General features: G+C 34.3%; 1 protein-coding gene across 1 annotated transcript in view; it reads left to right on the top strand.

Moving 5' to 3' along the window:
• PCDH17 (protocadherin 17) overlaps positions 1-12629 on the top strand; it is a 101308-nt gene extending 88679 nt beyond the window's left edge. Inside the window, exon 4 of the mRNA XM_029210304.1 lies at positions 11330-12629. Within this exon, the coding sequence (XP_029066137.1) occupies positions 11330-12012 (683 nt within the window). The 3' untranslated portion in view covers positions 12013-12629. The remainder of the gene's footprint in view (positions 1-11329) is intronic.
• Positions 12630-13782: the final 1153 nt, after the last annotated feature.

Raw genomic sequence — 13782 nt, 5'->3', positions numbered from 1 at the left:
TTCTAGAATACTAGATCAGAAGGGGTGCCAACGTCCTCCATTAAATATCCTCTACTTTTCTCCTTCTCCCAATCTTTGGTCCCTAAGGATGAGATTGGAACAGTATAGTCACACTTAACTCCATCACCCTTAATGCTCCACAACACTTGGGCTACAAGCTTCATATTTCATTAAGCAATGACTTTCAAACATTTTCTAATTGATGTCGATATATGGTAAACCAGAATGTGTGTGTGTGCACGTGTGTTATCAAATTGAAACAAAGCTTTTATAAACAATCTTGCCTTTACTCTCTATTTTTATACCTTTGTCTATTTCACTTAAAAAAATTTAGTTACAACCAGAAAATTGATTTCAAGATCTATTGATGAGTCTCTACCATGGTTTAGAAAGTCACACCATCCTACTACCATAGAGCAAGAAGGTTCATAGTTTAGCTCTAATTAGAACAAACTCTACTATATAATAGACCAGCAGATTTAGATCTTGGTTTGTATATGAGGTTTAAGGAAATTTTTTAAAATCATTCTTAAAAAATCCTCAACACCTGGCTTTCACAGATATTATCTTGCTAAAAGAGGGAATATAAAAGTATTAAGATCCAGCTTGAGACTCAAAATATCTATCCCAAGTTAGTGGTCTACAAACTTTTTCTTAAAGGTCCAGATGTTAAATACTTTAGGCTTTGTAGGCCATACAATCTCTTTTGTAGCTATTCACTTCTGCCCTTGTATCATGAACATAGCCATAGACAGTATGTAAAAAAATGACTGTGGCCCCGTATTCTAATAAAACTGCATTTAACAAAATAGGTGGTAATTTGCCTATTACTGTTCTAAATAAAAGTATCTTATTTTTTTCTCTCATAACAGTATATTCTCCAGGAGTTGTTGCACATGTAGATGTATTTCTGATGTATCTGTGGGGAGGAAATTGATCCCCACATCTTACTCCTCCACCATCTTGAAGGTCTCTCCTCAGTTTATTTTTAAATTATTGTAATATAAGTAATTTTTGTAAGAATTATTTATGGAAAAGTATAGTTTCATATATTTTTCCCACAGCTTTAAATCTTGAAAGAAAACATGTTTTTTTTTACTTATTTCTTTTAAAAAATTACATTTTTAAAAATACTCATCTGAGCAAGGCACCCATCTGTTCTTTTGGAAGCATGTCCATCTAATTTAAGGTAACTTAATTGAAACTTTAGATCTATCTCTAGAGTAGAGTTCTATGAATTTAATGAATAGACTTTGGAGACCAGAATATCATTAAAATATTATAATATTAAAATCTTTTTTAAAAATCCATCTTCTGGGACTCCCAAATCCTATTGGCAAGCATTGATTACTAAATAATAAGTAAGAGAGGATTAGTTGCATCTGAATTAACTCTGTTTTCTGAGAATGCCAGAAATGATACTGATTCCGTTTACTTGTCTCTAGCAATTGAAAAAAAAAACAAAAAGCGCTAGAAACAAGGTGAACAGTAGGATTTAAACTAGTAAATAGAAATACATCCCAACAGAAACCAGATAGCAGGCAGGAGAGAAAAACTAATAAGACGATCTTGCTTCCTTTTTACAAAGAGTTCAGTTTAATAGGCATGTTTTCATTGACCTTCCTTAATAATTACCACTTTGTTAGGAGAATGACTTGAATTTTAGGTGTATTCATCCATGTCATCAAAAATGGTGTCATTATCAGAGATGGGGTTAGCTTACACAGGCGATAAAAGCATAAGGAAAACATCTCCTCCATAGTAGTATATTTAAATAGTTTTGGGTCTGAAACTCACAGTATTGTTTAAGTCGCTAGAATTTTAAATTTGCCCCTGTAAACCAAACAGTTTTTACAAACTACTGCATGCCAGAGCATAGGTTTCTCACTGCATATAAATCAGGCTTTTTTGGAAGCTGCATTAACCCTTTCAAGAATCTAAAATTACAAGGACTTATTAATTAATTCATATGTTGATGGTAGCTGTCAGATAAAGCATAAAATACGAGGCAACTACCTTGAAACAAAAGAGAGAAACTGGCACATTTGACCCAACAATGCAGTAGAATCAAAAAAAAAAAAAAAAGGCCAATAGATGCTGAGGTGTAGGTTTTTTAGAATACTCACTGTTTACATAATTTAAAATTATAAAGAGATGATTACTTAAACATAGATTTTAATTTCAATAACAGTGTCTCTGGTTTAAAAAATTCCCTTAAGGGGAAAATATTCTGACCTCCATGTTTCAGTGGATATATGTCAAGAAGGATTTATTTATTTTATTGAAAATGGTACCCTCAATAATAAATAGAAAGCTTCAGAATTTTATATCAATATGGTATTTAACAGATAGATCTGATGTTACTTTAAATACTGTGTATCTCATAGCAAAAGAGAGCTATTATGTATAACTTTGTTTAGGTCCTGGGATCATTCTGAAAACTGACGAGACACTCTCATAAATGAATTGAGTAATTTGTAAGGGGTGGTCATTCTTATTATAGCTTACCAATAGTATTTGATACCTTTTAAATTTCATCTTCCTTTATATCAATGGTAGCATTCTGTTCAAATTCAGAAGTGTGATTATTGAGTGTATTCTCAAGGAATAGAGCATGTAAGAATATACTAGGACCTCAGAGTCTTGATCCTCCAGGGGCATAAGGAACTTGATGAGGCAAACAGATTAAAAAATAAGAGTCAGGGAGCAACGCTAGAGTATATAATGCAATTGGAAAATTGTGGCATAATCTTTGTCCAAAATAGAAATGAGTATTTTGGAGAATATTTTCATTAATTATTTATTCTTCTTGAGATCCAGAATAAATTTTGAAAGGTTTCTGAGATTCAACATCTACCTACCTTATTTGTGGCCATGTTCCTTGCCTTGTAGGAGTGTTTATTACCTCTCTTCTAGATACATATAATGATCTTCTTTCTTCCAGACCTTCCCTCTTCTGGCCTTCTAGAATCCTTTAAGCTTTCTGATATGTCATCATATGCAATCTTATGGTTGGTTAATAATAATAGCAAATTTGAGAAAGCAGGAAGGGAGATAAAGTAGATGTAGGAAGAAAGAAAATAGTTTTCTAATGCAGAACTATAAAATTCAGGATTTATATTGTTAATATACAATATCAGTTGAATCAACATACATTAAGTCTTTCTTTAGTTTAGGAGAAGTGGAGTGAGACGCAAGCAGAATGGGGTAGGACTGGAGTTGGAATGATGGTGCCAGAGCTATGACAGGTCCTTTGTGCTCTGTTGGAGATAATCCTGGTTGGAGCCCAAACGCTAGATACCTGTACCAGAAGTAATGCTGATTTGAATACTACTTGCTCTGTGACCAAGCAGTTTTTTAGGCTCATAAATGTTGTTCAGTACTGCTCAGTCAAGCTCCTAAGTATTTCAAGAATCTTCTGAGATGTACAATAAATTACTCAAATACCTATATTAGTGTTCCATTACCCGTTAAACTAAATTCGGTCTTTTATTCAGAGCTTTTCCATTTTCTTTTACATTCTAGCCAGTTTTTCCCTTGTTACTTTTTTTTTAGGCATTGCAATATACATCTTTTGACCTACAAATCTGCTCTCTTATCACCCTGTGAAACGCACATTTCTGTGTGGTAATCATTTCACTTTCTAATCTCTTTACCTAGATCACCCTATCCCTGCTCTCCACTGTCTGTTGAAACCCTGATCATCTCTTGAATTGCAAATCAAGCACCACTTCTTCTAAAAAGCCTTTCACCATGTTACAATCTACACTTTTCTCTGTATTTCTGTTGTTTGACATTCATATAACATAGTTCAAAATGTAACGAATCATGAATTATTTCTCTTATGGTGGTTTCAAATCAAGTTTCTAGTTTCTAATGAAACTGTAAACTCCTTGGTAAAGAGATACAGCCTTCCAGACTGGAGAATTTTAGAGGTGGGTAAACGTGGGTTCATTTACCACAAACCTTTACTTGAGACAACACCTGTTCCACAACATTCTTTCGAAGATGCCTTTGCTTGAAAACTTCCAGTTCACAAAGTTGATGCTTAGTTCATTCTTACCTTATGAATGATTGAGTATAATTCCTTTAACTGCTGAATTACACACATCTACTACTCCCAATGAATTTGAGCTGTCTTTACTCTGGTGGGGCATTTGAGTTATATTGTTTTTCCTTGATAGGTTATGTCAGAGTCCTTTTCTCAAAAAAGCAAAAATATAAACAAAAACAAAAACTTGTTCCATTTAGTATAGAATTGAGTTGCAGAGCCAGTTCTCCTGAGCGTACCTGTTAAGAAAGAGATGGCCCTATTTATCTGTGCCTTCACTTCTAAGCATCTGCTACTACCCCAGGGGATGGCTGCACCTACAGTATGGGACTGGGGAAGGGTGGCAGCTAAATTTTGAATGTTAATTTCAGGACACTGTGCCACAGGACACAATTATATTTGTGCCATAGGTTCTCAATATGTGGTTTAGATTCTCATTTTTTTTTTTCGGGTGCTTCCATATCAGATTTCCTTATATCCTTTTGCTTTCATTCCTTAACATATGTTTCCCTTTAATTTCATTTTTCTTCATCTCAGAGCATTATCTGTGGTTGTCAGTATTTATGCCAAAAGATTCATTCTGGTAGACCTATTATTATGTCCAAAGGGTCACAAACACTTGAAACCATCCCCAAAGGTGTGCAGGTGCATTGAATAGTAAGTGCAAATGCTCCCAGCACTCCAATTACCCAGCTGCAGTTGGATTCAGTTGAATGTGATACAGGACAGTGGTTTCTGGTGTCTGAATGAAGTTGTGGCGATACATTCAGAAGCATTGTGTGATGTAATTGCACGCCAGAGGATTGGTACTTCTAAGCTGCCACGGTTTGACTATTTGATAGCATTATTATAACCTCCTTTTCAAAATGTGCTCTCTGCCTATCAAAAGCAGATAGAATGGCATTTCACAACTGAGGTAAATTCTGGAAGCCAGATCAGCAGTACATACACCTAAAAATATATACATTTCTCTCATAGTATTTTTATTCCATGAACTATGTTTCTAAATTATTATTTCTTATGACCAATTATTAGGAAATATTTTAAGTTCCTGGAGTCTAGTACCCAGTGTTTTATCATTATATCACTGCCAACACGTGAATAAGCATGCTCACGAAACGAGCATATTGTAACAAGATACGTGATCTTACATTAAAAAATAAAAGAAGCAAAAACATATCCCACATCTGTGTATTTGTATATCAGTTATTTGATTAGTAGAACAGCCTAGATCACTGTGCACAAGTGAGAAACATGGGAAATACAAGGCAATAGATGAAAGATCACTTGGCTAAATAAAGTGATTGTACTCTGATGCAACATTTTCCCTTACCCTTCTCTTTTCTTCCCTGAATAAGGGATACACCAAGGTTATTAAAAATTGTGCTAAAATTAAGCCTGGAAGTCATGTGAATACTAGCAGAAGAAATAGCATGTGATAAAATTATAATATTAGGATACTTGTTTCTTTTTATTCCCCGACACAGAGAAAGACGTTTTGAGACAACTTTCCAATGCTGTCTCTAGAAGTAATATTGAAAGTGAAATTTTTACCCCCTCATAGTCAGATAGTGTGAAATCAGAAGGTTTAATTTTAACTAATATGCTAGTAAATGAGACATAGAAATCAAAAATGGAAATAATTTGAATGAATATAGATTGTTAAAGTGCCATTTATATGGAATGACTCACCCTATCATCATAACAAGTGTAAGGGGTTTATAGGATGGTAAAGGGAAGTAAGTGAATAATCATTAACATTGCCAAAAAAAGAGAGAACTGTATGTGGTAGAAAACTGTCAGTTTGCAGGATATTATGAATTATGTCAATTTACTGAAGAAACATTTTATTAGAGGTTTGTTGGACTGTATTCTGACGAGATTTCTATTTTAGTATTGGTGTTTTTTTCTCTGATATGTTAGAATATATTTGGATTAATTGTAATTTGCTGTGCTCATAGAGAAGTGTGTGTACATGCGTAAAATTGTGTGTGTGTGTTTGTGTGCACTGAAGAAAGAAAAAGGCAGTGAAGCAAGCTGTGGTTACATCATTAAAAACTTTCAGTAGAAAACTGGTGTACACGAACTGTCAGTCTAAGATCCTGGCTTGCCATTGTTTACTGGTAGATAATCTGTGATGGGCGTCAACTTTAAGTTTTGTAGAGTTAATCTCCAGAACATTTGGGCCAGCCATAAATATAGATGGGTGCCAGCTCTCTGCTTTCCCAGACAGCTAATTAGGTGTTAGGAAAGCTTACACTGATGAAAGAAGGTAAAATAGAAATACAAAAGAAAAGTGAGAACAAATAAAAAATGAACTTCATTTATAGAGCTCTCTACTTGGAAACAACTCCAATTTTAAGGTGCTGTTAGAAACAGGAGCAACCACCACACTAACAGAAGAGCACTATTCCTATTTAAAGCTATTTACAGAGCTGAAATAAAACCATTTTGTTGACAGTCATAAAGCACAGAAAACTCTCTCAAATAGCCTTCCCCACAACCACAACAATTTAGAACTTCCTCACTGATGTTCTGATTAATGGATTTTGGTTTTCAGATTTCTATGACACAGACGTTTATTTCTTCATTATAAAAATTAAATCAGATGCATATCTGAAACTCTTATTCTAGAAATAATAAGCATGTTTTCAGTTGTACAGATGTGTGGGCTCTGGAGGAAACAGGCAATGAAACTAAGGGGAGGAAATCCTTTTATGTTTTCTAATATTTCCCTAAGTGTTAACAAATTAGTTGCTAAGTATCTCTCTTTGGGTTATGTGGTATAATGCTTTGAAGACAGGGAAAATAAGCTTATCTTTTGATTTGTGATAAATTCCTTCCTGAGAGTGAGACAGATTGTAGTAAAGAGATAGATTTACTCTAAAGAAATTTCATGACGTGGCTCTTCGAACTGTGTTTCTTCGGCAGTGAACAGTTCCGAGTCACAACACGCAAGGGTTTTCTCCTGACTTTTCCCAAAATAACTATGTTCAATAGAGGCCCCTTAATCTTTGTTAATCTTTGATGGTTTAAATAGTGTTTTGGCTTCAAATTTTAATCTTCTACATTGTAATTATTGGCACCTCTTACCCATCTTGAAATGGTTGTGTACTCTTCATGATGTAGTGACATTACAAGGTTAAAATCACATTGTGGACATTAAGTTCTGGTAACCTTTGTGGAAGATCGCTAAAATACAATAATTTGGGAACAGATAATTTGATGTTTTACCTAAATATTTTTTTCCTCATATATATGTAACTTTCACAATGCCTGTTCCTTTGAAGGTATATTTTGGCAAAAAATGTTTGTTTGCCTAATATCTTTAAGTTATTAAACAGTTTAATCTAGGTTAAAAAAAAGAGAGAGAGCTTTCAGATTTGTTGGCTAATATGAATTTGCAGATTTCATACATCTTTATGTCTAAATCAACTTGAATTATATAAAATTCTAAAATCAGTAGTCAAGTTGTTTATCCAGTCAGAGGTTTCACACTCATAGTTGAAGGGCATAGGGAAAGATTAAAAGGTTGTTTATTGGTGATTTTAAATAAAAAGATTTATACATACATGTAAATTATATACAAGGTTTTATATTTATAAATATATTTATATATATGTTTTATATATATCTGCTATCCTTTATATTACAAATATATAACTTTCCTGTGTGTTTTATTCATTCATCTGTATTTCTCTTATGGTAGTTACTGATTTTTAATTTTCAGGAATGCATTGGACATGCGTTTGAGTTTTTAAATTTTGTTTGGACTATTTCCTGGAGAAAGCTCAATTTTATTACACACATGCAAATAAATATCTATACGTGTGTGCGTGTGTGTGTGTGTGTGTGTGTGCATGTATAGTTTATGGTGGCAGCTGAACTGCAAGTACTTACAGTAATTTAAGTGATTATATCTTTTGAAAAAGATCATATAAATTAAGATGCAAAATTGAACTAATTAAGATGACTGTGTTTATATCCCTCCCCTTGGGAGCTTTTATAATAGTCAGAAGTGACTATAGTAGTATAGAAAATGATTCTTAATGTTAAACAAGTATTTAAATTTCTGATTGTCATATGATCCTTCAGGGAATTTTACACTTAAAAGATTAGACACTGTAAACTTTCTCTATAGACAGAACTGCCCAGATTTCTAGCTGTCGGACTTCAGAGTTGTTTTCACTTTGCAATATAAATATGCTTATCTCTCAGTTTCTCTCATCTATATACCATTTGGATTATCCCATCTTTCTTGGCAAGGGGTGCATTCTGTGAAAGGGTTATTATGTTATACTAAGGAAAGGACAAAAATGAGGGTAAATAATTTCTTTGTAATCCCAGATTGGTCCAGAAGAAAAAATGAATCTTGGATCAAGCATCTCTAAATTTGTTTTCTGTCCAGGATCCCTAAATTTGTTTTTTGATACAAATATGTAATCTATGCAAATAGTGGCTGTCTGTGTAATTTGCTTCTTTTTCATTTTTATAGTTCATAATTCAACATATCTGTTTCGGGATTCGTTTTCCCTAAGGTACAGAAAGAAGCTATTATCTACCTTTATAGTCCTAGGGCTTGAGAAAATCCTCCACACTATTATTCTTTATTATACACACTTAGTTTATTGAGTGGATTTTTAAAAATATAATAGAAGGTGTGCATAGCAGAAATCCTCATAATACGACTCCCCTTCCTTTAAGCCCCTCCTCCCTCACTCCTCCCTCCATCCTTCCCTCTCTCCCCTCACTTTGGTTTCCTTCTCGCCTCTCTTTTTCTTTCATTTTTTTCCATTTTGTCTACTTTTTTGGTCTAGCTAGTAATTCATTATGTACTACCTATGTCTCTTTTATGTGTCTACCTAGTCATCTATTTATTTATGTCGCTTCAGAAATAATTCTACTCTCTCAAAAATTCTTATTTGACCCTTGGCAGTTATAGTTCATTTTATGTTCTTAGTTTCTGCAGCTTGTACAGAAGGGTCCATTTGATTTTCTTCACTGTCTGTGAAATGCTGCTGTCAAAATTACAGTCTAATGACAAAGTGAACAGCATATAATGTGTCGTAATCAATACTCAAAATTTGCTCCCTAGGATGTAACATGAAGTCAAGTAAAAAAAGCTGCAGAGTTTCAGTAGTGAAGTGCAAACAATAATTTTATGTTGATGGTTTCAAATTCAAGGTCAATTTACACTTTCATAAATCTGCATTATTCTGTCCTGTTCACTCTATTCTTAAATTCATAGTGAATTCATTCAAAGCTGGGCTATCGAAATTGCTGAAATTGAGGCCAGTCAATATTGAAAAATAAAATTTTGTTAGTGTCTTTCAAAGAGAGTGTATGAGTTGTAAATGAAGTTTTTAAAAATCACAAATCTAAAAGATACAAAAATATTAGCAAGTGAAATAGATAGTAAAGTTTTCTACTGTATTTTTGAAGGATAAGATTAGTTGAATGAAATGATATGTATTTTTTTTTCTAACACTTACTGACACAGGCATAATATTGAAGATTCACTTTCAGAATAGGTAATGAAAACAGATACCTGATAGTAAACTTTTCTGATATCCTGTTGTTTAAATTCTGCTCTACTTTAAATCTGCACAGGGAGGCTTCTAGAAAATTTTAAATGCCTAGATTCTTTTGCTTCTGTTTGTGTCCATCTGTCTGACAACCTTTCAAATCATAGATAGTATTTGAGTCTGTGTGTAGATAGTTCAGTTTGAGACTACATTTCAGCATTCTTGCCTGCATTACATAATAAACTTAACATATTTTATTCACTCCTAAGTAAATATACGTTTAAAAGTAAGACAAAATTAAAATAGAGACAAGCCATGTAGATACTTCTTTTTAACATTTCAAGTGTGAATAATGATACATGCTATGAAATACCACAGAATTTTTGTTCTGTCAAAACACCATTTTGATTCTTTTCTAAAAGAGTTTAGTTTCATAGGAAATTATTTTATCCTAAAACCTTTTGAGATAATTAAGGTGTGGTTTATTTTTTTTCTTTTTGTATAAGGAATTTTTTGTGTGTTTTAAGTACAGACTCAGATTTTGTATATGACTTTGAAAAGTAACTGTATAAATTTATCAGCACTATTAAATTTGCTGCTTTTTCCCTTGCACACAGGACACTATACATTATGGAGATCCTCTAGCATCAATTAAATGGCAATCCCAAGGGTTCCCAAATGAGTAAGGAATTCTATTCCCATCACATGGAGTTAAACTGTAAATATCCTCTCCTGAAAAAAAGGTCCCTGATTTAAAAAGGATCATTAAACATAAGGAAAATAATGATTTGTAGGTGAAAGGGACAACTGGGAAGATGTAGTTCAAAGTTATCTTTTAAAATATTGAGTTCATGGACATAAGCAGCTGTTGTCATAATGAAGGAATTTTCTTTCATATTTTCTTGTTCAGCATCTTTGAAATAGTGATCGTTAAACAGTACTTTATTTAGATTATCTACATGCTTATCACAAAAGAGAGAAGCAAAAATTCTCACAGAAATCATTATCATTTAGAATTGAAATCATGATTTGTCATTCATTCTGAACTATATCTGTTTACAAAATACATTTTCACCTACTTACACCAAAAACAAAAAGCTGAAGTGAAGAAAACTGATTACATGATCCATACGCAAATCTACTACAATAGCAATGTGCACTTTTTGACAAGCTTATCCATAACACATTCAGATAGAAAATTCCATTTGCTACTCTTCAGTAGGAAAAGCAGGCTTTTAAAGGAAAACCTTATTTCATGACTGTCACCAAAATAACAATTACAAGCAAAATAGGGATAAAACATAAAAAAAAAATAGCAGCTTAGGACTTTTTATGGAAGTTTGTGATTCAGTTTTTGCACTGTTATTTGATTTCAAAAATTAAACCTGGTAATCCTTTTTGAAGTTCCCTGTTTCCAGGATGGGTTATACAGAACAAAGACTAACTGATATCCCCAGGTGATTAGTTTACAGTGATATTCTACTCTACTGAGAATGATTCTCCAGTGGCCACTTTTACTTCTTCCCAGGCTATGGAAATTTGTTAATACCTAGAGAATAGACTTAAATAAAACCGTTGTCTCAACCAGCAGGTTTATGCAACCATCCTGAAATGTTTTAATTATTGTTTTCTTTTCCTTTTTAATTTAGAGATCAGAGGTCAAGCAAACCCAGGGAGAGCTGATCGCAGCCTTTGTAGAACTGTAAAGGCATCCCTAATGATTGGATTTGCCGTCCTCTCTTTTGTTTTGCAGAACCAGAAGAGTGTGTTAATTGCACAGATGAATGCCGAGTGCTTGGTCATTCTGACAGGTGTTGGATGCCACAGTTCCCTGCAACCAATCAGGCTGAAAACGCAGATTACCGCACAAATCTCTTTGTACCCACAGTTGAAGCTAATGTTGAGACTGAGACTTACGAAACTGTGAATCCCACTGGGAAAAAGACTTTTTGTACATTTGGAAAAGACAAGCGAGAGCACACGATTCTCATTGCCAATGTGAAACCTTATTTAAAAGCCAAACGTGCCCTGAGCCCTCTCCTCCAAGAGGTCCCCTCAGCATCAAGCAGCCCAACCAAGGCATGCATCGAGCCTTGCACCTCAACGAAAGGCTCCCTGGATGGTTGCGAAGCAAAGCCAGGGGCTCTGGCCGAGGCGAGCAGCCAGTACTTGCCCACTGACAGTCAGTATCTGTCCCCCAGCAAGCAACCGAGAGACCCTCCCTTCCTGGCTTCTGAGCAGATGGCAAGGGTCTTTGCCGATGTGCATTCAAGAGCCAGCCGGGATTCCAGTGAAATGGGCGCTGTCCTGGAGCAGCTTGACCACTCTAACAGAGATCTGGCCAGAGAGCCGGTGGATGCAGAGGAAGTCGTGAGAGAAATCGACAAGCTTCTGCAGGACTGCCGGGGAAATGACCCTGTGGCTGTGAGAAAGTGAAAAAAAAAAAAAAAGAAAAAAAAAAAAGCATTGGCATTTTCTTGTCTCTTCTGTTGATTTAAAAATGACCCCTCTTGGTGAAAACCCCATTTTACAGGGATAAAGAAAGACCGATGCTGCTTTAAGGCTTTTAGTGAACATCTGAAGTGCCCACAAGTATGTTCTTTTCACTGCTGTTTCTTTTTCAGAAATAACAATGGCTTTGTTTTGACCAAACTTATATTAGGACAGAATTAATGATGTTCAAAGAGGAAAGAAAAACAGAGAAGAAAAAAGAGAGAAGAAAAAGGAGGATGAGGAGGCAAGTTACCTTGTGACTATCTGTTAGGAAGGTATGCAGTGTGAGAATGGAAGTTTTATTCTCATTGCTCTAAGACTGTACTCCGTGATTTATTCTGACGTAACTGTTTACCTATAAACCCCATACAAAGCAGGGTCATAATTTGTGATCTGTGGTAGAATTTCTAGCAGTCACCACAGGCTTCTACTGAAAGTCCTGAAACGACCTTGCAGTAGTCCAAGCTACACCAAACATTAACACATATTTGTGGTAAACATTTCTGTATAAAGTTACCTGCCACGCATAGAAACACAGAAAACATTCCATAACATTAGTCAAAAAAAATTAAAAACTGAGTCATTTGTAAAACACCTCATATCGTATAAAAGTTCAATGTAAAAAGGTATAGTCCATTTTGTCCTGCACACACGTAGACTAATTCACTTCATGAAAGGAGAAGAAAATTTAAAGGTTTAAAATGCCTCTTTAGCATTTTAGTGTCCAACAAACATATAAATAATGATGGATATGTTTTAAATTTGACCTAGAAAAGTTCTGAAAAATAGTTACCATTGAGTAATGATATTCAGAGACAATTAACATGAATGATATGTTTTATTCATTTGTGGACACTAAAATAGCTCAGGAACGCGAAAACGTCTTAGACATACACAAATCACATGACCATTTAAATGTGCAAATGTAAGAAGATTCAATGTGTTTACATCAAATGACATATTTTTATTGATTTATTGCAGATTCAGTGCATATGAGCCAAATTGTTGAGTGTATAAGAGCTATATTGTGTATTTTATTAAATTAATATATAGTTGTGTTGCAAAAATATTTGGGCTTATATTGTAAATGGCAAGTGTTGCCTTGGTAGCTGTCGAACTCTATGAGTTTTGTTTTTTCCTGCTTCCATTTCCCCATGGAGTGTTGGAAGCAGTGCCTCAGAGCAAAGTCTCTTGTTTAATGTAAAGTCTACCAAGTACTACAGTACATAATCTGTTCAAAATGTGTTTGAGTGAGCTGATGGAGCTAACTGAAAGGTCAAAAAATACATCTGTCAGTCATGGTTATGTACAAGTCCTTCGTGGAAGCTTTTATTAAAGTCATGCTAAATTACAAGAATTACATTTGTACCAATACCTGAAACTTCTTCATGTTTTTTCAATAGCATACAGCTGCTACCTATGTAGATATCATATTGTTGATTGGTTCTCAAAAGTATCTTAAGTGGTTCAAGATGTGTGTCCCCATTATATTTCAAAACCATGCAAAATGCTTTAATGCATGTGTGGTACCACCACTGGTTACTTGCATTGTGTAGTGTTTTACAAGAGGTCTGGGTCTTAACAAAAAGTTTGCCTTTTTTTCCGCGCTCTTCTGCCTCTTTTTATTGGTGTCCCTTGAGAACAATACACCGTCTATTCCTTCATTTTCTTGCACCTTTCCTTGTGACATTTAGCGTGTTTCAAACTTACTTC

Source organism: Monodon monoceros, unplaced genomic scaffold, assembly GCF_005190385.1.
Source record: "Monodon monoceros isolate NGI ecotype Baffin Bay Population unplaced genomic scaffold, NGI_Narwhal_1 Super_Scaffold_8, whole genome shotgun sequence".
Lineage (NCBI taxonomy): Eukaryota > Metazoa > Chordata > Mammalia > Artiodactyla > Monodontidae > Monodon > Monodon monoceros.
Note: the sequence above shows the minus strand (reverse complement) of the source record. Positions and strands in the feature narration are given on the sequence as shown.